This window comes from Sminthopsis crassicaudata, chromosome 2 (assembly GCF_048593235.1).
Source record: "Sminthopsis crassicaudata isolate SCR6 chromosome 2, ASM4859323v1, whole genome shotgun sequence".
Classification (NCBI taxonomy): domain Eukaryota; kingdom Metazoa; phylum Chordata; class Mammalia; order Dasyuromorphia; family Dasyuridae; genus Sminthopsis; species Sminthopsis crassicaudata.
The window spans coordinates 634889529-634915972 of NC_133618.1; the positions used below are offsets into that span (position 1 = coordinate 634889529).

The 26444-nt window shown below is 47.2% G+C and overlaps 1 protein-coding gene across 5 annotated transcripts; it reads right to left on the minus strand.

The window, feature by feature from the left end:
• Positions 1 to 7914: 7914 nt before the first annotated feature.
• SUPV3L1 (Suv3 like RNA helicase) lies at positions 7915 to 24449 on the minus strand. Of its 5 annotated transcripts, none has more exons than XM_074296562.1 (15): positions 24251 to 24449; positions 19925 to 20002; positions 18789 to 18896; positions 17965 to 18079; positions 15466 to 15634; positions 14212 to 14323; positions 13447 to 13524; positions 13107 to 13198; positions 12344 to 12524; positions 11908 to 12001; positions 11131 to 11350; positions 9896 to 9976; positions 9380 to 9556; positions 9010 to 9158; positions 7915 to 8379 (listed from the first exon to the last, which is right to left on the minus strand). In XM_074296562.1, exons 4-15 carry the CDS (start codon positions 18048 to 18050, stop codon positions 7953 to 7955), a joined length of 1866 nt encoding a protein of 621 aa, XP_074152663.1. In that variant the 5' UTR covers positions 18051 to 18079; positions 18789 to 18896; positions 19925 to 20002; positions 24251 to 24449; the 3' UTR covers positions 7915 to 7952. The 5 variants fall into 5 exon arrangements, with proteins under 5 accessions (XP_074152663.1, XP_074152664.1, XP_074152659.1 ...); XM_074296563.1 differs by having other exon boundaries at positions 15477 to 15634; positions 24251 to 24403; XM_074296558.1 differs by lacking the exon at positions 24251 to 24449 and adding an exon at positions 23307 to 23649.
• Positions 24450 to 26444: the final 1995 nt, after the last annotated feature.

Genomic DNA, 26444 nt, shown 5'->3' on the forward strand with positions numbered 1-26444 from the left:
GTATGTTCTGGACCCCTGTGGCAGTGTCTAGGAGACTCCTTCTCTGAATTGTGTTTTCAAATACTTAAGAGACATAGAATTAGAAATTAAAAAGGAAGTCAATTAAATTAAGATAATTATAAAAAAATGTTTTAAAGTCTACAGCCCCTAAGTTAAGAACCTCTCTCCTGAAAGGAAGATTCATTAACACCAATAAAATGCAATGTGGAAAAAAAAATAAATAAACATATATATATATGTATTGCAATATGTTCCTTTCCCTCCCCTCTTCAATCCCAACTAGTAAGACTATTAGTTCATATCTTTTTTAATATTTTATTTTTCTTCATCTTTTTACAGTTTTGAGTTCCAAATTCTCTCTTTCTCCCCTCTCCTCTTCCTTGAAAAGATTAATAATTAGACATAGATTATACATGTTTGCACTCAGGCAAAACATTTCCATATTAGCCATGTTAAAAGAGAACACAGAAAAAAACCCACCCACCCAAGAAAAAGAAAGTTTAAAAAAAATTATGCTTCAGTCTGCATTCAGATTCCATCAGTTCTTGCTCTGGGGATTTTTTTTTCATTATAGATCCTTCAGAATTGTCTTAAATCATTATCTCGTTCAGAGTAGTTGTCATTCACAGTTGATCATCATACAACATTGCTGTTGCTGTGTACAATGGTCTCTTGGTCTGCTCACTTCACTTAGCATTAGTTCATGTAAGTTCAGGTTTTTCTGAAAGCATCCTGCTTGTCATTTCTTATAGCACAATAGTATTCCATCACATTTATACAACACAATTTGCTAAGGTATTCCCTAACTGATGGGCATCCCTTCAGTTTCTAATTCTTTGCCACCACAAAAGGGCTCCTACAAATATATATATATATATATATATATATATATATATATATTTTACATATAGGGCCTTTTCCTTTAAAAAAAATTAATCTCTTTGGGATACAGACTTGTTAATGGCATCACTGGATCAAAGGGCATGCACAGTTTTATAGCCCTTTGGGTACAGTTCCAAATTGCTCTCCAAAATGGCTGAATCAGTTCACAGCTCCACTGATAATAGAACATTTGTGACCCAATTTTTCCACATCCTTCCCAACATTTATCATTTTCCTTTTCGGTCATATTAACCAATCTGATAGATGTGTAGTACCTATAAGTTGTTTTAATTTGTATTTCTCTAACAGTGATTTAAAGCATTTTTCCCTAACTATAGATAACTTTGTTTTCCTTATCTGAAAACAGTCTGTTCATATCCTTTGACCATTTATTAACTGGAGAATGACTTGTCTTCTTATAACTTTGACTCCATTTTCTATATATTTGTGAGATGAAGCCTCTATCCATTTCACTTACATTGACAAAATATTTATTGGTATGTAATTGGGCAAAATAGCTCCTAATTGTTTTAATGTCCTCTTTGTTGATGGTGAATTCATCCTTTTTATTTTTTGGTACTGGTAATTTGTTTGTTTGTTTGTTTTTATTTAAATTAACCAATGGTTTATCTATTTTACTGCATTCTCCCCACTCTCCCCATAAAACCAGCTCTTAATTTTATTAATTTATTTAGTTCACTGGTTTTCTTATTTTTAATTTTATCAATCTCTTTGATTTTCAGGATTTCCAATTTGGTGTTTAATTGAGAATTTTTAATTTGTTCTCTTTCTGTTTTTTTTGTTTTTTTTAGTTGCTTCCCAATTTATTGACCTGTTTTTTATTTTATTAATGTAAGTATTCAGAGACATAAGATTTCTCCTAAGAATGGCCTTGGTTACATTCCACAAATTTTGGTATATTGTCTCAATATCATTCTCTTTAAATAAGTTGTTTCTATGATGTTTTTTGGTCCATTCATTCTTTAGAATTTGAATTTTTTTTACTTCAGTTGAAACATAATAGATTCTGCTAGTTCCTTTCCTTTATCCTATGTGTATCTCTACTTCAACTGTTACTTGGGTTTGTTTTTTTTTTCTTCTGAGGCTGGGGTTAAGTGACTTGCCCAAGGTCACACAGTTAGGATTCAAGTGTTACTTGTAAACACACTGTAAAATTTGGGTTGTTAATCTATTCTGCTATCCACTTGCATTTTATCAGTGAATTCAATCCATCCAGTCATGATTAGTATGCATTTCCTTCCATTCTATTTTTTTCCATTTCTTTCTCTTTCACTCTGTTTATCATTCTATTGCACAATAGTATTCCATTACATTCATAAACACAGCTTGTTCAGCCATTTCCCAACTATTTGGATGTAATTTTAAAAATTATTAAAGGAAACTGCTGATATCCTAGAATCAGAAAATAAAATAGAAAATGAAAGCATCTACCGATTTTCTCCTTAGATCTGAAAATGAAAAGTGCCAGGATTATTATGGCCAAATTCCAGAACTCCCAGGTCAAAGAGCCAGAAAGTAAAAGTTCAAATATCATGGAGTCACCGTTAGACTCGCCCAGGATTTTTTTTCTTTCCAACGTTACTGTATGCGTTGCTCTCCTGGTTCTTCTCTCTTTACTTTGTATCAACTTTTACATTAAAGATCCAGAGGGCTTGGAATATGATGTTCCAGAGAGCAAAGAAGGCAGGATAGCAAAGATGTTTTTCTTTCCAGTGTTACTGTATACGTTGTTCTCCTGGTTCTGCTCTCTTTACTTTGTATCAGTCCTACAATTTCTTTGAAACCAATCCCTTCACCATTTTTTCTCTTTTCTGGGGAGATAACTGGAGCTAAGTGACTTGTCCAGGATCACACAGCTAGTGTCTAAAGTCCAATTTAAAATCAGGTCCTCCAGATTCTAGGGCTGGTTGCTCTCTCCACCACACCACACCCTGTCCTTTCCACCATTTCTAAAGCACAACAGAATGTTATTAATTCCCTCATTTTAAGGTTGAGGAAACGGGCTCAGGAAAAGTAAGTGATCTAAGATCAAATACAAAATACAGGGAGCTGGGAATCTTAGCCTCCAGAACCAAGTTCCCTATACCTGGGATCATTTCCCACCCGCCACTGTTCCACCCAGAAACCCGTGTTTGGGCATTGAAATAAGCTGAAAAATACAAAAAATCATCTCCAGTCAGACTTAGCCATTTCATAATATTTAGGGGCATGAAGAGTTATTTCAACAAGGATCTGTAATTGGTGACACCAGATTCAAACCCTACCTCTTAAAGCAGACACTACTATAAGCCAGAAACAGGCAACTCACGCTGTCTTAGCTTCCCTATCTGTAAAATGGCTACATCATCTGTAGTCCCTACTTCAGAGTTGTTATGGGAATATATGTAAACTGCTTTGCAAACCTTGCAGCCTCTAATAACTATTTAGAAAGAAGCACACGCCTAATCACGAAGCCACGGAATGCATCTATCTATCCCCTCTCCCTGGAAATGCAGCGACAGGTCAAGGATTCTTTGGAAACATCCAAATTCCTTTCTGAAGGAAAGCTCCCTTGAGTTCTTTTCCCTTTTTACAGGAGCCATGAGGGGATGTCCCCTATCAAATAAATTAAATTTCAGGGCACCTTCCTTGTATCTGAAGAGAAAAAACTCCCAAGAGAATCTGCTTAGAAACTTCCAAAGTTTTCGCAGTTGTTACCATGGTGTCTCTATGGCAACAGACATCACATTATGTAGAAATGTTCATCTCAGTAAGTTCCCAAAGACTTCTTGGCAGGGGATCTCGTTGTAGACCCACTTCTACCCCAAGAGTTGTTCCTGAATGCTTAGCCAGTGGCCAAACAGCTCCCATCTTGCTCATTTTCAGTCAGACATTCTGGGAAGTGAATCAGGGAACGGTCCACAAATCAAATGCATCATCCACGGCCTACCCTACTTTTATGCATGTTCAGTTTACCTCAATTCAATTCCTTTAAAATCCTGCCATGTAAAAGGCATACGTGAGACCATGAAAAATCAAGATTTTGGGAACTTTGATGAATTCAATTCAGAAAAGCAGTGAAAACCCGATTAATGCAATGTGAAGTAAGCAAAGTCAGGATAACCTATGCAGTGATGACAATGTAACTAGAAGGAACCAGCTAATTATTAAAACTGAATGCTGTAATATTATAATGACCAAACTTAGCCCTAAAGAGATGGCGACAATACCCCTTCTCCTGTTTCTTTGCAGAGAAGAGGTCAGTGATTGCGGAACGATGATTATGTCACACTTTTAAAGTGCTAATTATTTAATTTTTTCAAATCCTTTTTTTTTTTTTTTTTTAATTACAAGGATTGTTGAAGAGGGAAAAGAATAAGGGGAGAGGCAGCTAGGTGGTGCAGTGGATAGAGCACCAGCCTTGAATTCAGGAGGACCAAAGTTCAAATCTGGTCTCAGACACTTAACACTTCCTAGCTGTGTGACCCTGGGCAAGTCACTTAACCCCAGCCTCAGAGGGAAAAAAAAATTTAAAGAATAAGGGGAAATATATAAGTTATATAAAAATAAAAGATAGAAATAAAAATTTTCAAAGAAATAAAAGTATTATGTAAAAAATCCAAGTGAAAAATTTGAAAAACCCAATCTGATCTTTTTATTAGATTATATGAACTCCAAGGTCCCATATAGACCTAATAAAATATTTTAATTTAAATTAAATAAAGATACTTTCACAATTATTGCAAATGATCCTAACTTTAGAGCCCAGACCCATTGGTTTGGGAAACTGGAGGATTTAAATGCCAGTTCTTCCCCTAATCCTACTTATCCCAACTCCATTGTCTTCTGCCTAGGACACAGTTTCCCTACTTATAAAACAAGACAATTAACTAAGTTAGGGGTTCTTAACTTGAAGCAAAAAGGGGGAATGGGGCATATTTATTTAGAATTCAGGATTTATTAAGAATTGACTTGCAATCAATGAAGTGACAAAAATTTTTGACTCACATTCTATCCTTTTCTTTTTGAAAAACTTCTTTTTGTAGTTATGCAGTAAATTCTAGAATTTATTTTCTTTCACATTGAATTGGGGCTACTGAAAGGCCACGGGGACCAAAAAAGCTTTGGACTCCTGCACATAATAACTTGTGAGGTCCTTTCTTGCTCCCACTTACTTATGAAAAGGGCCACTGTCCCAGAGCGATTATGCAACAAAGGAAAAATGCAATGTCGGAGCTGAGGACCTTGGCGATGGGTTGGCCAGCTCTGAAGTTTTATAAACATGACACATTTTGTTAGAGGCTTACAACTGCAGTTCAAACTGCATCCCAATCAGTTTAGTTTTATTCAAAAAACAAAAACAAAACCAAAAAACAAAAATACAACTTGTCGGGGTAATAGTGGGAGACACTAGGAATTACTTCATCTCCAGTCTGACTTTCCTTAAAAGTATCAGGCTTGAAATCATGTGACAGCTTAAGCACCACTTTTAATTTTATAAACAACTACTTCTGAAGTGAAAGTAGGAGGACATCTGCAGTCTGCTTCACTTTTCAGTGAACCAGAAACGACTGCTCCTCCTCCTGAACAAGGCTCGCTTTGAAGAAGGGAAGGGTGGGAGGACTCCATACAAATACACCAGCAAAGACCAGCATTCCACGTTTATTTGCAGCTCACCAGAAGAGCGGCCAAGTTTGGAAGCCCTTATGACTGTTTCTGCCTTTCTAAGCATTTCTCAGACACAGATACTCAGAAATTATAGACTAGAGGCTTTGTCATTCCTAATAAGCACAGATCCACGCAGCCAAATAAGCCGCAGAAAGCTTCTGTCCCCACTGATTAATGGACTCGGGTCGCAGGGCCAGCCAGGAAGCTAACCCTTACCCAGAGGCACGTTGAGGTGCTTTGGGACCCCTGGCAAACGGCAGGTACAAAACACCCAGGATCGGTCGGCCAACCTTGTACAAGATGGCAAGGGCTTCACCCCAAATCTATCTTGAACAAGATAGAAGTGTGTGTTCTTAGTGGGGCCAGACATAATAATGTGAAGTAACAAAGGACAGCAATGTTAAAAAGGGATAAAGCATTTTAATTTGAATTAAATATATATAAACTTTCATAGTCAAATATATATCTATTATATCTCTCTCCATGTGGTGATTAGTATAACATATATAAAATACACAGCTTGATGTGGCGATTAGTATAATCCCTTCAGTACATGTTCTACTGTTTTCCTTTCAAAGACGGCTCCTTTTAAGTCTCTACTCCAACCCACACCGCCTCCTGCCCTCAGCCTCCGGCTTCCCACAGGAGGCTAATTCGAGGCCAAGGCCACAGTGATCAGCAAGCTAACTTGGAAGAGTAGGAGCAGAGCCTGGATCCTGGACCCTCCCCCAGCCACACCCTTCCTGCAGCAAGCTCAGGAGGCTTCAGGTGAGGGGGGCTGATTGTCCAAAACTTTTGGCTACCCGTCCAACTGCTTTTGAACCCTTTCTGTGGCCACTTTTCAACTACCCTTGTCACTCATGGGATTTCAGGACTTCCAAGCTCCCAGCATGAGTCCCCACCTCTAAAAAATTCAGTGTGGAAGTGGAAAGAGATCTGGAAGGACCCTTACGTCAGAGAGGCATCCCATCACAACAATTAAATAAAATAGGGTCCATCTCTGGCTTGGCGGGTCAATCCTGTTGTAGCAATTTTCCTGAGGGAAGAACATGACTTTCTCTTCCACTCCAAAGGGGAAGAGAGAAGCCAAATGAAACCCAGGGCAGAGGAGGCTGGCAATTTCCGGAAGGGCAGAAGCCCCCCAAATGGTTCAAGGCCAGAGGCAGCGCATTTATGTCTTGTTCCTCAAGAGGCAAAGGTCAGAAGGGAGAGATTGTCATCTCAGTTAAACTGTATATTACCATTCATCACATACGTTTATCAGCAACCTCTGTACTGTGAATGGCATCCACAACCCAGGCTCAGGCCGAGGACCCATGGGGGCTGGCCCAAAGCTGTCCTGGGCCTAACCCAGATTCAGGACTGAGAGCCGGGAGGGATGGGCCACAGAGCTCACCTACTTCAAATCCCTCCCCTACATACAGACTGACAGTCACCAAAGTCCAGAAAGGCAGCTGATGGCCCGGGAGCTCCTGACTAAATCCAGCCCCACCCCCCCATCACTTCTAACCCCTCATTGGGTGAAAGGCTGATCCAGGAGGCTGAGGGTCTGCCGTGCATCAGCCCAGTTTCACCTCTGACCCTAACTAGGAATGAACCAGTTTTCTTGGATACCTGAGGGATACAACATAGTAAATCAGGATTTCATTCTAGAAAACGCTACAGAAAACTGGGAGAAGAGGTCCAGAAACAGATATTGAAACAACCAATGTAAAAGGTGGTTTTAAAGGACTGAGCAGCCAATACAGCCCCGTGGCTCATCAGTTATAGAAATACTCTTTTACAGTGTAGCCACAGGATAAAACCAATAATCAGAAAGTGCAATCAGAAGCCCCCTGAGCTTCTCAGCCCTCTCAAGACTGGCTAAGAAGGAAAATGACAATCACTGGAAGGACTGGAGGGAAGCAGGCACATAAATGCCCTGCTGACAGAGACAAAGATGGCCCAGACAAGCCCACGAGTCTCTAAACTGCGTCTGTTCTGAGCCAGCAATACAAAAAGAAAAAAGAGAGAGAGAGAGAGAGAGAGAGAGAGAGAGAGAGAGAGAGAGAGAGAGAGAGAGAGAGAGAGAGAAGAGGATCCATAGATACAAAAACGTTTATTGCAGCTCTGTATGTAGTAGCAAAACCCTGGACCAGAAGGGGATGCTCATCACTTGGCAACAGGTAACGTGTGAAGAGAGGATGAAAGGGGGAGAACCCGGGGAAGATCTGGGTGAAGGGGAACAATTCCTGCGGCACTTGGAGGCCTTCTGGCTACTTGGGACTGTGGGGGGAGGGGCTGCAGTGAGCAGAGCCCAACACCAGCTGCCCTGTGGCCCCCAAAGGGAGAGCAGCTGGCATCACAAGCAACTCACAAAGAGGCTTTCAAAATAAATGTTGCTTTTATTTCGCACCTAGAGCTTAGTCGGCCTCGGGGTCGTCCCTCCTCCTCCTCGGCCTCAGCCTCCCCGTGGGGCCGTTGTCCTGGGGCCTGTCCTGCTCCTCCTCGCTCTGCTGCTTCAGCCACTCCTTCCTCAGCTGCTTCAGCATGTGTGGGGTCAGCCGCCCCTGCCGCACCAGCCTCGAGGCCAGCGACTTGGAGGCCAGGCCCTCCACCACGGCGGCCTCCAGGACTTGGGCCTCCGCTGTGTCCGGTGAGGCGGCCTTGGCGGCCCCGGGCAGGCCCTGCTTTCCTGCCGGGAAACTGTTCAAGTTCAACATGCGCTGGGACTCAGACATGCGGATCAGTCTGGTGATGCTGTGAACACCCTTCTGGATGATGCCGTCGAGCTCCTTCTGCAGCTCCCGGACAAGGATGGCGTCGGGGAACATGTCCACGAACCGGTAGCTGAAAGAAAAGTGGTGTCAGCCCGGCCCCGGTACTTGAGTCAACCAGCATCACCAGGGGAAAAGGCCATTTGGATCCCTGGCTGGCCATTGGCCTTGACAGGCCCAGCCAGGCTCAGTCTGTGGGCTCCAGAAGGACCGGTCCAGGACAGCCCTAAGGCTCCGTGGAGGCTTGGAGGCCTCCTGGGCCAAAGGCACAAGGCCCCAATCCTTAGGCAGAGCCTGCTAAAATGCTGTTCCTGAGGCCGAGATGAGGCCCTGAGAGCCCATTCGTGGTAAATAGCAGGAGGGGGGAAACCTTTCCCCCCCATTTTGCAGAGCACAAAGCAGCTGCTTCTCAGAAGCCTCACGGGGCCCACAGTGCAAGAACCAGGCCAGCAATCAGTAACCCAGAATGGGAGCTGCTCCCTGGGGCCTGAACTGCCGCCATCTTCCCGGCCCCAGGTGCCAGGGACCTGCTCAAAAAAGACCTTCACTGGGCACCGACACATTACAGCGCCGGCCAGCTCAGATATCACGCAGGCATCTGCACTGGCTCCTCCAAGACTGATGACAGACATCACTGCCCCCTTAAAGCCCGAGAGAAACCCAGCTACTTCCTAAAGTTCTCCCATTTGTCCCCGGCCATTACCTGAGCCACAGGTACAGATCCAGAACGTCATGGATGGCTTCCAGCTCTACAAGGTCCTTGATGTTTTTTGGAGGCTGTAGGGGCCACCTGGCGTACCGGCGCAGCCAGGAAAACGTCAGCGGCTCGTTCCGACTGTACTGCCTCGCAAACTGGGAGCACAAAGAGGAGGGCTCAGGATGGGGAGAGCCCACATGGCCCCAACTGCTCCCCCTCCTCAGGCCCCAAAGCACGGACCCGCCAGGGGCACTTAGGGTGCTTAAGGCCCTGCCCACTTCTGGTCCCTCCCCGTGCTTTAAGTGCTCTCCAGGCCAACCCCCTCCCTCCCACACCCCAGGACCCAAGGCCCCGAGGAAGGCAGGGAGACACTCACCTGCAACAGGGAAGAGCAGACAAATGGCTGCTTCTTGTTGATGGGGGCCGTGCAGAACACGTACCTCACCCGCAGGCTCAGGGGGATGTGCTGGATGAGGTCTGCCGAGAACTTGAAATCGTCCATATTGCAGACAAAATACTGCCCATCCACTTGAGAGAAGTCCACAAAGATATCCTGGGAGAGGAGACAAGACTTCATAGCTAGCCCGAGCCCCCAGACCCCACAAGGCCCTCGCGACCACCCAGCTCTAAGGGTCCAGGCCACGCGGCGGACTCTCTGCCCCCCAATACCACGAGGCAACTGCAGGTGCACAGATGAGAAAAATGAAAAAAACCTGAAGTGACATTTGAAAGACAGGACTTGCAGCCCTGAAGCACTAGAAAGTTGTATGATACATTAAAACACATCCAGCTGTCGCAGACATGTTCACGATGAGAACCAACAGCTGCCACACGGCTAACATTTTCACTGATATGGAACACAGAGGAAAGTCAATGCTCAATGTCTACTCACAATTAAATTGGCGAGCGTCGTGTCTGGAAGATGATACGCAAACATTTCGATCTGGTCAGCAGTAGGATGGAGGCCGGCTGCCTTTAAGGAGGATTAAAAGGAAGAGAACTCAGGAATCACCCAAGAAACATGAGAAACCTCCTCAAACCTCCCCCCTCCTCTACAGTTAGGCAGCGGTCACCTAAGATCTGCAGAATTGAACTCGAGATTTCATATTCAGAGACAAAATGGTTGACTCCAAATGGCTCCCGACACATCACTTCAATCAAAGTGATTTGCACTAGAAATGGTTTGGTTACTAAGAGAGCGGTGATTCAGGGTGACTCCCAACAGTTCTAAGGCCCGACGTAGCCGAAGATGCTCAAGAGAAGGAAAGGTCCACAGGCCTCACTGCTGACCAGTGACCAATGGTGGGGATGGAAAACCAGAGCTATGCCAGGAAAAAGATCACTGGCAACCAGCAGCTCCTTATTCCTCCATTTGACCCACAGGGCCCAGTAATGCCCACTGACAGGGCGGAGGAATCTCTGGATTAGGAATCCAAGGAGCCAGGGGCTGAATGCTGGCTTTGCTCCTCATGTCACCTGACCTCTTCTCTGACTCAATGGGGCAGTAGTATGCAAGATGGCGGCCCCATAGCAAGAGCCTGTCCATCCTGGCTTTAAGCAAGTAAAGCTCGCATTTCTGGGGCAGCTTCGGGGATTTCTGTGCACTGACAAACTCAAGCATGGCTCATTTATCCACCACCAGCACCAATGAGGGGTCCACATCACTGACAGCAAAACAGAGAAACGGCTTCCATTTCTGATGGACATTTTCCTAGCTCCATTACCAGTCCATTACCATAGTGACAGGAAGTCCTCTCCAAATCTTGGGGTGGCCCCCACCCATCCCAAATAGCTCCAGAGAGACATTGGTGATAAGAATCCGGGCAGGAACAAGGCTGTTGTATCTTCCCAATTCTGACCAGCTCCTGCACCCTCCTCTACCATCCTCCTCCTCTTCACTCCCAAATGCAGCCTCAGAAGCCCACTTTTCTCCAACAGCTCTGAGATATGCAGGTTAAGGGTCATTAATACCATTTTATACACTGAAAACCGAGGCCCCTCCAGGCCCACACAGCCAGGCTCCCAGGCTCCAGGGACTCCCTGCTATCTCCCTAAGAGTGGACGGCACAGACTCTGGTCCCAGGAAGCTTCCTCCTCGAGAGGCCTCCAGATGCTCGCTGAGCTCACCTCTATCGGCTCCACGGGCCTGTTCAGAATATCCTTCAACAACTTCAAGTCTTCTGAGTACATGGTAGTAACCTCCCCTTCCTTAAACTTGGAACTGAATCTGCCGGCTCTACCGGAGATCTGCAGAGCCTGCGAGGTGCTGATTGGCTCCATTTCCTTCTCCCCCTTCTCATTGATACTGGGCTTTATGAGAGAGTTAAAAATAATTCTTTTTATGCTCCTGTAACGAAGTCAAACAAGAGAGATCACAGGATGATCTCACCGGCTCAGGTGCAGCATCACTTACAGAGGAGAACATAGGCCCCTGGAACACTTCTCCCTTCCTTCCCTTGCAAGGGGCAACAACCTTTGATTAACTAGGCTATGAGAGTCCCTGGCGACGAGGGTAGGGGCCGGTTATTAAGAGTTATACAGCCTCTGAATTCATGAGAAAGCCTTCTACCAAGCACATCCCATTTACACATGAGACAGAAGTGCACCGACATCCCAAGATATCACCCATGATGTGGACACGTCCTGTGATATCAGGGTTCAAGAAATAAAAATGACCAACTGGCCAAAAATAAGGGAGGTGACTTGCCTAGAGGTCCCCTTGTGGGCCAAGGGACCCTCTTTAACAGAGGAGATTTCCCCACTGCCCCTGTGCCTGCCTAGGAATCAGCGACTCTACAGCAAGGGCCCTTAGGAGGGGGCTGGACCGACCCTCCCCCACAGCAGGTTGGCCACAGAGCCCACGGAAACCCACCCACTTCCCCCAGTTCAAAACCCAGTACTCACAAATTCAGCCCCATGCCAATGGCATCGGTGGCCACTAGGATTTTGCACGGGTCATCGGGATCATTAAACTTTTTCGCTTGGGCAAGTTTTGTCCCTAAAACAGCATCAGTCACAAGACAGTGTTATGTCGATCTAGGGCACTGAAGTGCCCCACAAGGGGCTCGCTCCTCTCCCCACCTGCTCCAAAGCCCCAAAGAAGCCCTCTTGCCCCCCATACACCAAGCCCTCCTTACTCCTGCTTCTGCGGACCTCTCAACACCCCAAGAACCCTGGAGGGCACAGACCCGACCCAGAAAACTCCTCCCAAATACTAAGGGCATTTCCACGATTGAGAATGAACAGAGACATTTCAGGGGCCTAAGCTGCTGACCTCTGACTCCCTGCTATCTCCCCCCAAGGCCTCGGCCAGCCCCCCCAGACACAAGGGCCTCCTTACCAGGAGGCAGACTGCCGTAGATGACAGCCGACTGCAGTCCCCGAGCCTCGATCTGCCGGCTCACAGAGTAAATGTCATTTTTGTTAAAACAGACGATGCAGTCCCCGGGCCGGAGGTTGTCCAGGGACTCCAGGGCATGATCCAACACGGTGATGGGCGTGAGTCTCTTGTAGTTCCGAACCTAGGATCAAGATGGCAGAGGTGAAACAGTCTTCTTCCAGGGCCCCTGGGGCTAACAGAAGCCGGGCCAGCCCCACAGACAGCATCCCTGCTCACAGCTGTGGGAGCTCAGGAGGTGGCAGAGCGTCAGGGGAGGCGACAGAGGGGCCAGCTTCCCCCTCCTCGAGAAATGCCTTGATAAACTCAATTTTCTGCATTCTCAGGGAGGGACAGGGAACAGGAGAGGCCAGCCAAAGTGGGATACAGCCCCTAAATACCATTTTGAAACAGGACACAAAGTTGCACGAGTGCCCGTCACTCAGAGTTGCTGGAGCCTCCTGCGCTAAATGAGCTGGTACATTATCCTGGAGGCCAGACCTGCTCAGACTGAACTCAAGGAAAATCACCCTGGCCACAGAGCATCCAGGGGATAATAGAAGGGGAGAGGAAGATGCTGACAAGAAGGGCAAGTCTGCAACCTGGCAAGGGGAGGGCACTGGCCCTGCCCAGGGGCACCAAGACAGGACTGGAAGCCTAACTAGGGACAGCTCTGCCCACTGTAGCCCAGTACGTGGGGCCGGCAGGAAGGAGCAGACTCCATTACCTCCACCTCCTCGCCCGTGGTGTACATCAGCTCTGTCACGATGTCAATAGCAGCAGCTTCTCCACACAAATGTATTTCTTTTGCACAAAGTCCTGGGAGGGAAGAAAGGACTATTGGAACACTAGCAGAAAACAGTCCAAGAGACCAGGTCTGGAGGCTCAGAGACTCCAGGAGCCCTGAAGAAGAAGGGGGAGGGGAGAGGGAGGAGGGAGAAAGAGATGAGGGGCAAAGGAGGAGCTGAAGAAGGGAAAGGAGAGGGAGAGCACGAAGAGGGGGAGCGGGAGCAGCAGCAGTTCAGCCCGACACCACCAACCACAAGAACCAACCCTGGGATACCAACCCAGGAGCGCTCTGGTCCAGGCCCATCCTCGAGCTGGATCCTTAATCATCTGGATCTCATCAATCACGGCCACTTCATCTTAAAACAAGAAGCCAGGGTCAGTGTTCAGAGCACAAAGAACCATCATCACGCGCCAAGGATGTCTGTCCCCCAATCCCTCCTGCTCCTTCACCTGAAGAAGCCACAGGAAACACCTCCTTTTCTCTTCATAGGGGGGCCTTCCTCCCCCCACTTTGGTTCTCTTTGGGGTCATTTAACTGTAACTAACTCAAAGCAATGCAAGGTCATTCTCTGCTGCCTCTGGGCTGAGGGACTCAGGGCTTCTATTAAGAGTCCCCAACTGGACCCAAGCTAGTGCCCAGTCTGTGGCTCAGGGGCTGAACTGGCCTAGAGTTCGTCCCCCCAGCTCTCCCCCTCTCACCCAAAGCTGCCAGGCTTCCTGCTTGGGGCACTCTCACCAGAAACACCTTTTTAAAATAAGCAACCAACACCTATTTGATTATGGGACATCATAAGGAATATAAAACTTCCTCAGAGGAATCCTGTGCTGTTCTCCCAATATGCAGATAGATAAACTGAGGGTTGGACTTGAAGCCCTTTCCCGAAGTTGCAGGACAACTGTGGACCAGATGCCCAACACAGAGCTTCTTCCACCTCACCACTGAGCCCCAATCCCAGGGACAACTTTCAGGGTGACAAACCCTACACAAATTAGAGAACCTAATGCTCGATTCGAAAGCTTCTGTCACACTTGTTCATACATACAGGGAGAGTTGACACTGCACATCTCAACAGTGCAAGCAACGTGGGCAGCCGGCTTTCCATCTGGGTCTGTGACTACTCGCTCTTCCCCCGTTACCAGGTCACAGAGCACACCCTGCAATCATGAAATGAAAATTAATCTCTACCTCCTAAACAGCAGATTGGGGGTGAGGGGGGAGAAGGGAAGACAATCACTAAACAACAAGGACTTCTCTCTAATGGGTAAGACTTATTCTAACAGGGTGGTTGTTAATGGCTGAACCAGAGAGGGCTTGGACTCGATTTCCACCAGTTTGGTGAGATTTTTTAGTAAACACAAGGGATAGAAGAACAAAGAGTATGGTCAAAAGCCCAGGATACACAACAAGACTGACCCCAGCAGGGGTGAAGTGATACAACCATTTTGGAGAGCAATTCAGAACCATGGCCAAAGGTTTTCAAACTGTGCACACCCTTTGATCCAGCAGTGCCTCGGCTGGGTCTGTATCCCAAAGAGATCAAAAAGGAGGGAAAAGGATTCATGTGTCAAAACTATTTGTAGCAGCCTTTTTGCAGTGGCAAAGAACTGGAAAAATCGTAGCAACCCATTAATTGAGGAATGACTGAACAAGTTGTGGTACATAAAAGTAATGGAATATTATTGTTCTATAAAAAATGAACAAGCTGATTTTAGAAAGGCCTGGGAAGATTTACACGAACTGATGCTGAGCAAAACAAGCAGAACCAGGAAAACGTTGTATACAATAACGTAAGATTGTGCGATGAGCAACTATGACAGACTTGGTTCTTCTCAGCAGTTCGGTGATCCAAAACAATTCCAATAAATTTTGATGGAGAACATCATCCTCATCCAGAGAGAAAACTATATGTGTTCTCTATGGAGACTGAATGTAAATACCTGTATAATTTTTTTAAAAATGTTCTTTTCCATTTGACTAGGGAAATAAGCTTAAAAAAAAAATATTGAAAAAAACAATGATCTCACCACCTTCCCTCAGAATAAGGAAGGGAGGAGAAGAATTCTAGGTTTTTAAGTAAAGGCCAGCACAAGTGACAAAGGCTCCATGGGGAGAATCACAAACTATAGTCAGCCCATCCAGCCCAGGAATGGTCAAAGGAAAAAAAATGGTGGCTGCAAAAGGGTTCCTTCCCTGCTTTTTACAAGCTGCCAGTGGCTCTCCCCCTAAGACTAGCCCACAGAAATTCCCACAAGTGTCTCAGACAAGAAGGGTGGGGAATGGCTGCTAACATACTGACAGCATTATTACTCTTTTCGAAGATCTCATGGGCCAGTAACTTCAAAGGGCCACAATAAACTCCAGACTTGGCAGCCAAGTATCTCTGGATGGCGTGGTAAGTTTTCCCACTGTTAGTAGGGCCTGAATGGAACACTATCTTCCGCTGAATTGACCTGGCTTCTGGGTACCTAAGAAAGAAGGAGGGGAAAGTTTAATCAGAGCAACTTGTGGCCCCAGCCTAGTAAGCAGGACTGTGACCAATATGGATGCAAATTAAGACAACTCTTAGGTACCACTTCACACCCTTCACATTGGCTAAGATGACAAGAAAAGATAATGACCAATGTTGGAGGGGATACAGGAAAACTGGGACACTAATACATTGTTGGTGGAATTGTGAAAGAATCCGGCCATTCTGGAGAGCAATCTGGAACTATGCCCAAAGGGCTATCACACTGGGCATCCTCTTTGAGCCAACAGTATCAATATTGGGCCTATATCCCAAAAAGATCAAAGGAGGGAAAGGGACCCACATGTGCCAAAATGTTTGTGGCAGCCCTTTTTGTAGTGGCAAGAAACTGGAAACTGAGTAGATGCCCATCAGTTGGGGAATGGCTGAATAAGTTATGGTATGTTATGGAATATTATTGTTCTGTAAGAAATGGTCAGGAGGATGATTTCAGAAAGCCTTGAACTGACTGATGCTGAGTCAGATGAGCAGAACCAGGAAATCATTGTACACAGCAACATTATGCAATGAATATTATGAATATTATGCAATGATCAACTGTGATGATTTGTCTCTTTTCAACAATGAGGGGATTTTAATTCCAATAGACTTGGTTGTTGTTGTTTTTTTTTTTTTGAGGCTGGGGTTAAGTGACTTGCCCAGGATCACACAGCTAGGAAGTGTTAAGTGTCTGAGACCAGATTTGAACTCCGTTCCTCCTGAATTCAGGGCTGGTGCTCTATCCACTGCGCCACCTACCTGCCCCTATTTTTTTTTCCCCCCAATAGACTTGTGATGGAGAGACCACCTGGCTCCAGAGAGAGGACTATGAGGACTGAATATGGATCACAACATAGTATTTTCACTTTTGTTTGCTTGCTTGTTTTTTCTTTCTCATTTTCCCCCCTTTTGATCTGATTTTTCTTGTTCAGCATGATAGATGTGGAAATGTGCTCATATTACACAAATATATTTGCTGTCTAGGAAAGGGGGAAGTAGGAAGGGAGAAAAATGTGTAACACAAAGTTCTGCAAGGGTGAATGTCAAAAACTATCTTTGCATGTATTTTGAAAAAAAAAACTATTATAAAAATAAATTCGGGTTAAAAAAAAAACCCAATTAATCTATTAGCAAGTAAACAAACATTTATTACAATGCTACAGATTAAAAAAAAAAAAGACAAAAAATGGCCCTCAGGAATTTATTGTCTAACATACACACACACACACACACACACACACACACACACACACACACACACACACAGGGCACCTTGTCCCCAAGTGAAGGAGGCAGCCCCTTGACTGAGCTAAGACCCCCTCTGACTCAAGTCTCTAGCTGCTGACCCTGGGCTCCTGGGGTGCCCCCTCACAACCCCCGCTTTGCCTTCTCTCTGTGCTGCCAGCTGGGGCTGTGCCTGCTATTCCCGGCCTCAGCCGGGAATGTTCTTCTCCACATCCTTGCACCCTTGCACACTTGGCCCTTCAGGCCTGGCAGTCTCTCCTGTCACTTCTACCTATTAAAATCTTTTTGAGAAAAGGACTAATCCGGCTGTTCTCTCCTTTACCAACAGCTGGCTCCCACTCTTCTCCACAGACAGGACTTCCCTAGGATTCTTGGCGCTCCACACTAAGGGATGCCCAGGACCTCATTAGGCTTCAGTGGCTGCACCTGGACTGGGAGACATGGCCCCTGCCTATGTCCCAGTGAGAATGACAGACAAATACAACCCCAGCCTCTCAGGTGCACTTCTGTTGTCATCACCATGCCCATCACTAACAGACTACCCTCGAGTTCACGCCAGACTTTGGGGACCCCTTCCCTCAGGTGCAGTCCACGGAGCTCTGCCACGGACACGGCCACTCACCCACCACAAGGTGGGCTACCAGGGCCACATCAGGGGCCAGCCTCTTTGCCTTGGTTTCCTCCTGTTATTTGCACCTCTCTTCCCCCTCTCTAAGCCTTCCTATCTGCCTCCCTAGTGCTCAGCCAGCACACGGATACTATTAACAAATGCTCCTTCCCTCCCTAACTCACTGCACGCTCCTTCAGGATGGATCATTTCATCCGTGTATTCCCAACACCTGAAACAGATGGCAAGGGCCAAGAAACATTAAAAAAAACTGAACAGAACACAAGAGGGTTCCTCTCAGAACACATTTACGAGGTCTGAGCGCAGTGATCAATCATACAGATCCCTTCATCTTATAGCTTTGTGCTTTTTGGCAAGCAAGCAATTGCACATTTCTGAATTTCACCTCTAGGACCAGAAGAGCACAAAGAACTGACCAGTTGGGCGGAAGGCGTAAGTCGCTGATTTTGCGGAGATCATCCTTACAAGCCAGCATGGGGAACATCTGCTTTGCATGTCTCATAAAGAACGGGAAAAGGTCGTCCACGTGAGCTATGGGAGAAGAAGACACACGGTCAGCAGGCAGAGCTGACAGAAAGGCTCTTCTCAACTATTCTTAGCTGGGGAAAGGTTCCGGGAACACAGGGGAAGTTTCTAAGGACAAGGGGCCCCTCAAACCCTTCCCTTGGTGTCCCCTACTGCTCCTTCTCAAGAGAGTGCCTACTCAAGTGCAGAGAATGAGAGAAGGCTTGAAGGGTAAGAATAAATCAATTGGTTCTAAGTTATTGGGAGATACGACCTTCAGAGAAAAACCCAGTTCATCTCCCCAGGTGGGCCAGGGCAGATAAAGCTAAATTTGCCCAAGACTTGCCAGACCATAAAGCAGCCCCCCTCCTGAAACAGGTTCCTGCCTCAAGCCTGGGCCCTGCTGCTACCCACCCAAAGGTAGCCTGGCCTTCCTTGTGCACCAGGGCTACCTCCAGGGACCACAGGGCTAAGCTGGGGACTGGCCCAGGAGTCTTCATTTTAACCCAGACATGGTGGGCGTTGCTTAAGCAACTACCCCTCGAGGTCATGGATAGTTTTTAAAAATTAGACTTTCAAGTTTAACTTCTAAGCCATGAGCTGAAATACTAAGCTGTTTCCTGAGAAAGTTATTGATGACTAGACCAAGGACTCTTGGAGAAAAATATACAAAGAGCAGAAAGAGAGTGACTGGGGAAGATCCAGGCCTGACCCTGTGTTCAGCCTAGCTACTTGCCTGCACCAAAGCCGATATCATTCAGTGTGATGTGGATGTCAACATCCAAGGACTGAGACTGCAAGATAAAATTTCTAAAACCGATGAAAGCCTGATGGAAGAGTCGGGCTGCAAAACAGAAATCAAAATAAAATTAATTTTAACATTAAGACAAAAAAACCACCCCCCCCAAAAAAAAACCGTGCTAAATTCTTTAAAAAAGGAGGAGGATGGGGCAGCTAGGTGGGGCAGTGGATAGAGCACCAGCCCTGAATTCAGGAGGACCTGAGTTCAAATCTGGTCTCAGACACTTAACACTGCCTAGCTGTGTGACCCTGGGCAAGTCACTTAACCCAGCCTCAGGAGAAAAAAAAAAAAGGGAGGAGGGAGGAAGAAGAAGCCTGTATCCGAGTTTCAGATTATTGAGTGGAGATTCCTAGTCCCTGTCCTGGGTTACTCTGTTGTCATGTCTTTCCTAGAAACCCCATTTTCCTGAAAGCACCTCAGTCCTCACTTCTTTTGGTTCAGTTGTGTCCAATTCTCCGTGACCACATCTGGGGCCTTCTTGGCAAGGATGAGGCTCGCCATATCCTTCTTCGGCTCATTTTACAGAGGAGGAAATTGAGGCACACTTGACCAGAGTCCCATACCCGTGCCCGGTTCCCCAGTGCCTGACGCTGGATCTGAATTCTTCCTGGCCGGCCTGCTGCCAGGGCCTCCCCCCACTACCCTGCTCCGAACTCATACACAGGTTAAGAATAGGATGTAGCCCTTGGTTTGTGTAAAACACGCTAGAGAATATAAGGAGCGATCCGGCGGTCTTGTTTCCAGGTAAGGAAACAGAGGCTCACAAAATCCTAAGTCAAATGTGGGAACGTGCTTGTTTTCCTTGCTTTTTCAATAAAGAGGGAAAGAGGAAGAGAACATGGAGCTGTGAACCCCAGAGCCCATCCTGATTCCAAGGCCCGGCATCCCCAATAACACATGTGGGTGGCCCACATGGCTGAGCAGCCCAACCCATCATGGGGACCTCCCTGTCCCCTGCCCTTTATTCAAACTGTCCAAGGCCCCAAGATGTGCTTTTTGGATCCCCCTGCTGTGGGGTGCCTGGGAAGCAAAAGGGTCTAGGTGTCCACTAGTCAGACAGCAGGCCTTACCATCCAGACCATAATCCGTGCCCAGTTTCTGGATTTCTTTCCTCTTGTAAAATTTGTCTAGAATCTTCCTGACTTCAGCTGCAAGAAAGATAAAACAGAGTTAAGTTCTATTATTTGCCCTCTGACACATTTTCTTTGGGATACACCTACAGAAAACTGAAAATAAAAAGGTAGCCATACCCCTAACATGAGGTCCCAAGGGGTCATTGGTCAAAAATACCACACCAAAATATTTACAGCCACACTTGTGAGGAAAAGAACTGGAAACAAAGCCAGCATCCTTTGGGGAGCGGCTGGAGAAATGTGGGTACAAGAAAGCACGGACTGGCCTGGGCTGGAAGCATCCGAGGACGCCTAGGAAGGCCAGGCTGGCAGAGGGGCAAGAGCACCGCCAGCCCAGGCCCGCTGCACAAAGCACAGCCCACATTCTCACACTGGGTTTAGCTATTTGCTTTCTCTTTTTTTTCTCCTTAAACTATTTGTCAACTGAGATTGCTATGGGAGGAAGTGTTAAACATCCCCCCAAAAGACATCTCCTTCTACTCCTTTGTAAAGGGCTTGGGAGAGATCTACAGGATTACATATGTATTTTAGATTTTCTCAAAACTGCAATGATTTTCCTAATTATTGTTTCTTTACTTCTTTTTTATTTAAAAAATTTATTCTGTTACAAGGGATGGGTTTCTGAGAAGAGGGAAGAGAGGAAAACAAGGAGAAATTTGGGTAATGTAATGGGTGATGTGGAAGTCTGCTTGGCGAGTCTACTGTGAAGAAACAAATTTTTTCTACTTCAATAAGAATGCTTGTAAATTTTTAAAAACATATCAGGTGATGTAAAAAAGCATGTCAACAAAATTTCCTCCCCTAACTGAAGAGTGTGCAAGCAGGGCGAAGCCGGCCCTGCTTCCGGTTTTCAGAAGCTGAGCTTGGAGGAGGGTCTCTCGTTTGAAGGATGTGAGGTCCCGTGGCCTCCAAACCCACTGCTCTTTTCACTTCCTCCCCCACGGCTTAGGGGTCTGACCCTGTGTTATTAGATGGGGGTTTCAGAGAGGGTGACCCTGTCCCCTGCAGCCAGGCTCCCAGCAGCACCCCACAACTGTTGGCGTCCAACTCTCTTACCAGTTCTTCCAAGCTAATCTTCCATCACCAACCCAAACAGATCCGGAATCAGCTCCGGAACCTTTCGAAGGCGACTCCTACTTCCTTAAGCCTGAAACCCCTGCCCTGAGCCACTCGTCTGCTTAGTTGTTCGGTGCTTTCTTTGGGAAACCATTTTCAGCCCCGCTGCCCCCTCTTTTCCCGTCCCTTTAGCCATCCAAGTCAGCAGCCACACAGAACTCGGGTGTTCCCTCAGCATGCGTCAGGGCTGTTTTCTTCTGTCTTACCAGTAAATATCACGGTTGAAGGAACAGGATATTTTATTTACTAACCAAGTGGAAAGAATCCCTGAAAAGCACAAAGGGAGGCCGATGACAAATCCAGAAGGTGACTCAGCAATGACATCTAACCCGTTACATTTATTCTCTGCACTGGGAATAACTTTCTCCACAGAGCAGCTGATGCCCAAAGCGGAGAGCTCTCGTCGTCTTCTCGTCTGCTTGTTCTTTCTCTTGGCGTTTCCCTTGTGATCTGATTTTTCTAGCACAGCAAGGGGAACGTGCAAGTATGTTTAAAAGAGCTGCCAGTCTTTAACCTACATCAGACTGCTTGTTACCTTGGGGGGAGGGGAGAAAAACTGGGAACCCAAAGTTCTGCAGAGGCGAATTTTCAAAACTATCCTCGTGTGTGCTTGGAAAAATAAAATCTATTTCAGAAAGAGAGTGACTGAAGCTTTGCTAAATGTAAAATTCTTCAACAACTGGATCTTTGTTTCAAGAGATTTACTTTGATCATGGGGCTCTTGAGCATCATGTTTTTGTTTTGTTTTTAAATAATTATAACTTTTTGACAGTACATATACACAGGTAATTTTTTTTTTACAACATTATCCGTTGTGCTCCCTTCTGTTCCAAATTTTCCCCCTCCTTCCCTCCGCCCCCTCCCCTAGATGGCAGGCATTCCCATACATACTAAATATCTTATAGTATATCCTGGTACAATATATATGTGCAGAACCGAATTTTGTTGTTGTTGTTGTTGCAAAGGAAGGATTGTATTCGCAAGGTAAAAATAATCTGGGAAGAAAAATTAAAAAAAAAAATGCTCACAGTTTACATTCGCTTCCCAGTGTTCCTTCTCTGGGCGTAGCTGTTTCTGTCCATCATTGATCAATTGGAATTGGATTATCTCTTCTCTATGTTGAAGATTTCCACCTCCATCAGAATACATCCTCATACAGTATTGTTGTTGAAGTGTACAGTGATCTCCTGGTTCTGCTCATTTCACTCAGCATCAGTTGATGTAAGTCTCTCCAAGCCTCTCTGTATTCCTCCTGCTGGTCATTTCTTACTGAGCAATAATATTCCATAACCTTCATATACCACAATTTACCCAACCATTCTCCCATTGATGGGCATCCGTTCATCAGTTTCCGGCCGCCACAAACATCCTGGCACACACAGCTCCGTTTCCCTCCTTTAAGATCTCTTTGGATAGAAGCCCAGTAGTAGCGCTGCTGGGCCAATCTTTTTGGGCATAGTTCCAGATTGTTGAGCATCATGTTTTAAGAGAAAAATGCTGACATCAGCCCCGTTTCATCGATGCTTGTTAAGAACGAGAACTTGCTTCCCTCGGTCACGTTTGAATGAATGAACCGAACCCCGGACGACGACTGCTCATTAAAGCGCCAGCACCAGTGCGGACTTCCACAGGGCCCCGGCTGGGGAGGGAGCGCACGGAGAGCCCGATCCCGGCACAGGGAACAAGCTCCGGATTCCAAACCACGACTGGAAGCGCGCGGGGCGAGCGCCGTCTAGGGCCTCAGTTTTCTGTCTGCAAGGCCAAACACCGCCTCCAAGGCACAGGCTCGGGACACAACGCTTGGGGGGGCTGCCCCAGCACTAAGAGGGGTGAGGGGCCTCGTCCGAGCCGGCGCTCCCGGGCAGGCTGCCGGGCTCGGGAACCTCCGGAGGACACTGCCGGGACAGGGGACGGGAAGAGGCCGGCCCGCTGGCGCTGTCCGGGGGAGGGTCAGCACCAAGTTTAACAGGAGCTGTTCCCACACTGCGCGCTCAATGAATCCGGCCCGACGCTCCAGGAAACGGAGGCCCGGAGAGAACCTGCCCCGACGGTGCGGGGGATGGGGAGTGACGAGGCAGGGCCGGGGGCCCTGGAAATCACCCTGGGGGGGGGGCGGCTGGAGGCTGCGGGCCCCGCCCCCCGGCGCAGACGCGGAGGCGGAAGCCCGCAGAAGGCCGAGGAGGGTCCGCGGGCCGGCACTCACCTTTGTTAAGCGGCCGCGTGAGCTCGGCCCCCACGTCGCCCGTGGCGCTGGGTCCGAGCGGCTTCACGGGCAGCGGAATGTAGAGGGACGTGTTCGGAGCCTTGGAGCCGCCCGAGGACGAAGAAGACGAAGAGGACGAGGAGGACCAGACCCCAGCGGGCCGACCCAAGGCCCGAGGTCTCGGCTCCCGGCCCGGCCGCAGAGCGGAACCCACCCGGGCCGGGAGCCGGGCCCAAGTCAGCGCGTACCGCGGCAGCGACATGGGTACTCGGCCTCAAACCGACCCCACCACCTCCGGGCCGGGCGTGCGCGCGACTGTGACGCAACCTTCCGCGACCGACCCGAGAAAGACCCTGATCGATTCCGGCCTGCCCCGGGAAGTGCCTGACACCATCCGGGGGGAAAATCCCAGCGAGGTCGTTTTTCCAGAACAAAAGAGAACTTCTGGGCAGGATACGTGCAGAGATGTGCTTTCTTTCTCTTCCCTAAAACCCAGTTCTAATACGGCGGTCCTTCGGAAAGGAAAACAAGCAGGCGTTTCCGGCAGCGCCAGCGTGCACGGAGCGGGGCCTGTAGACTTCCGACCACAGCGTGTCTAGATTGGAGAGGGTCGCATCACGTGGTGCGGGAGGACGCACGTGCTGCGGTGCACGTGGGGAGCTTGGGCAGACTGTCAGAGGGAGCTGGAGTGAGACGTGCGTCCGGCAGCGGCATCCGGCGGGGTCAGCCTCATTTACCCTTCGCAATGACCTTGACTTTTCCCTTTCCCTTGTAGCCACCTGGGCCGCGGCACCCCAGACTGCACCTCCCCACCCCCACTCCTCTCTACTTCGGCTAAGCCCGGGAGGAAACAAGGCCGACCCGCCTCCCCTCCCCCCGCCCCTGCGGTAGGAAGGGGACAACACTGGGATCTGAACCCAGGACTCGAGTCCTGACTGTCCCACCTCGGGATTCGCTTCCTAAGTCCGCGAGCGCCCCCTCCCCAGCCTGGTGACGGACGTCTGTTTAAGGATGTAAAACGTCAGCAAGCTGCGCCCCTCGTCGCCCGCGGCATCTCGGTTTCCTCGTCCGCGCAGTGGTGACCGGCGACGAGTTTAGCACGGGCCGTGCGCTTGCCAGCCTTAAAAAGCCCCGCGTGTTTGTGACTCAGGCACGTTCCACTCCCCGTGACACAGCCGGGGTTCTCTCGCGGGAAACACGGGCGTGCTGCCCCTCCCCCCCCTCGTTGTGCAGACGAGGAAACTGAGGCAGGCGGGCCCCGGTCCGAGGCTGGATTCGCACTCGGGGCCCAGCGTTCTGTTCTGAAATCCCTGTTTATTGGGAAAGAGCATTTAGGATCAGAATCGGATCTTTTACTCTTTAAAATATATAAAAAACCACGACTGACATGGAAATGTTTTGCAAAACGACACTAGTATAACCTCTATTAAATTGTCTTCTCAATGAGGAGGTTGATAGGGAGGGAGGGAATTTGAAATTCAGTTTTAAAAACAAAATTTGAAAATTGTTTTTCCATGTAACTGGGGAAAATAAAGTAACACATTTTTAAAAGAAATTGTAAAAAGGCAACACTTGATGCCCCTGTAGAGTCCCAGTAAGCACAGACTCGGAGCGGCCCTTCCTGAGATTCTCTCCCTCCACTCCTGCTCCCGCCATTTACCCACAAAAGCCCGGCTGGGCCTGGCTTCAGAACTACGTAAGGACTCCTCCCACCTATGACCCCTGACCCCTCCGTCAGAATGTAAGGACTCCTCCCACCTATGACCCCTGACCCCTCCGTCAGAATCAGGTCCGTGTTTGGGGGCAGAGTCGTCATTTGGTAAGGGAATAGAATATCCCATAGTTAAGATGGCGGAGGAAGTTGGAAGTGAGGTTTGCGTCAGCCTTGCGTCATCATGATGAGAATCCTGCTGTTTGGATTTTACATTAGCTGGGAAACCAGGCTGAAAAGTTAGGAAGGATTGCCGTCACAAATGACCGATGGGACAGACGATTGTCTTGGCAAGAGGCATCGGGTGTGGAAAAACCTTGGTCCTACCCACCATTTCACACAGAAATAAACTAAGCCTTCCAGTGAAAGTCTCAAGCACAAGAAATAAGGCAAATAGTTTTCTCATCTTGGAGAACAAAGGTGAGACTTTCTGATTTAAATTTGCTAAACGTGCCCTTTCTGAATTCCTTTTCTCTAGTAAAAATCACTGCACATCCTGGAAGTTCTTGAAGTTGAAAATCTGAGATTGCCTGAGCTTCAGTCCCTTTGTGATCGCCAAGGTTACAGGAACTTTTAGGATCCTTGCTGCCGGCTGCACAAAGAAGCTGGCACCAGACAGGCACAGATTCACTGCAGTTTTTTTGACCACTCAGCCTGACCCACACACCAAGGTGATTGACATTTGTTCCTCACAGTTCTGTGGGGGATGGTCTTTTCTCCTGAGCTACCACATCCACAGGGTTTAGGTAAAAGTACATTTTCAGGAAAATAAAAGAAGAGGCTCAAAAGTTTACCAAGGCATGGAGTATAGATAGCACTTCTTTGTCAGTCACTTAGTAACTGGCATTAGCTTCTGCTGTGGGCCTTAGCAAGAGAAAAGTTCCTGAAATTAGTCCAAGATCTGAATTTTCTTTTTGTAAACTTCAAGTATTTGAGGAGAAGGAAAGCACCAAAGAACATGTTCTGTGCACTCTGTCACAGAAAATAAAAAAAAAATCACAAAAATGGCATTAAAAGCAGTCATATTCTCCTAAAATTCAATTTTAACAGGGACCAGGCACTGTGCTTAACTCGTGAGATACAAAGAAATAATAGCTCACAGCTAGCATTTATGTCGCACTTTTAAGGTTTGAAGCACATTTCAAATATCTCATTCAATTCTTGAGACATCTCTGTAAAGTAGGTGCTATAATTATCCCCATTTATAGATACTCTTTGCCCACAATCACACAGCCAAGTAAGTATCTGAGGTAGCTCCCTCTACTCCCTCCCCCGATGACAGGCAATCCCATACATTTTACATGTGTTACAATAAAACCTAGATACAATATATGTGTGTAAATACCATTTTCTTGTTGCACATTAAGTATTAGCTTCCGAAGGTATAAGTAACCTGGGTAGATAGACAGTAGTGCTAACAATTTACA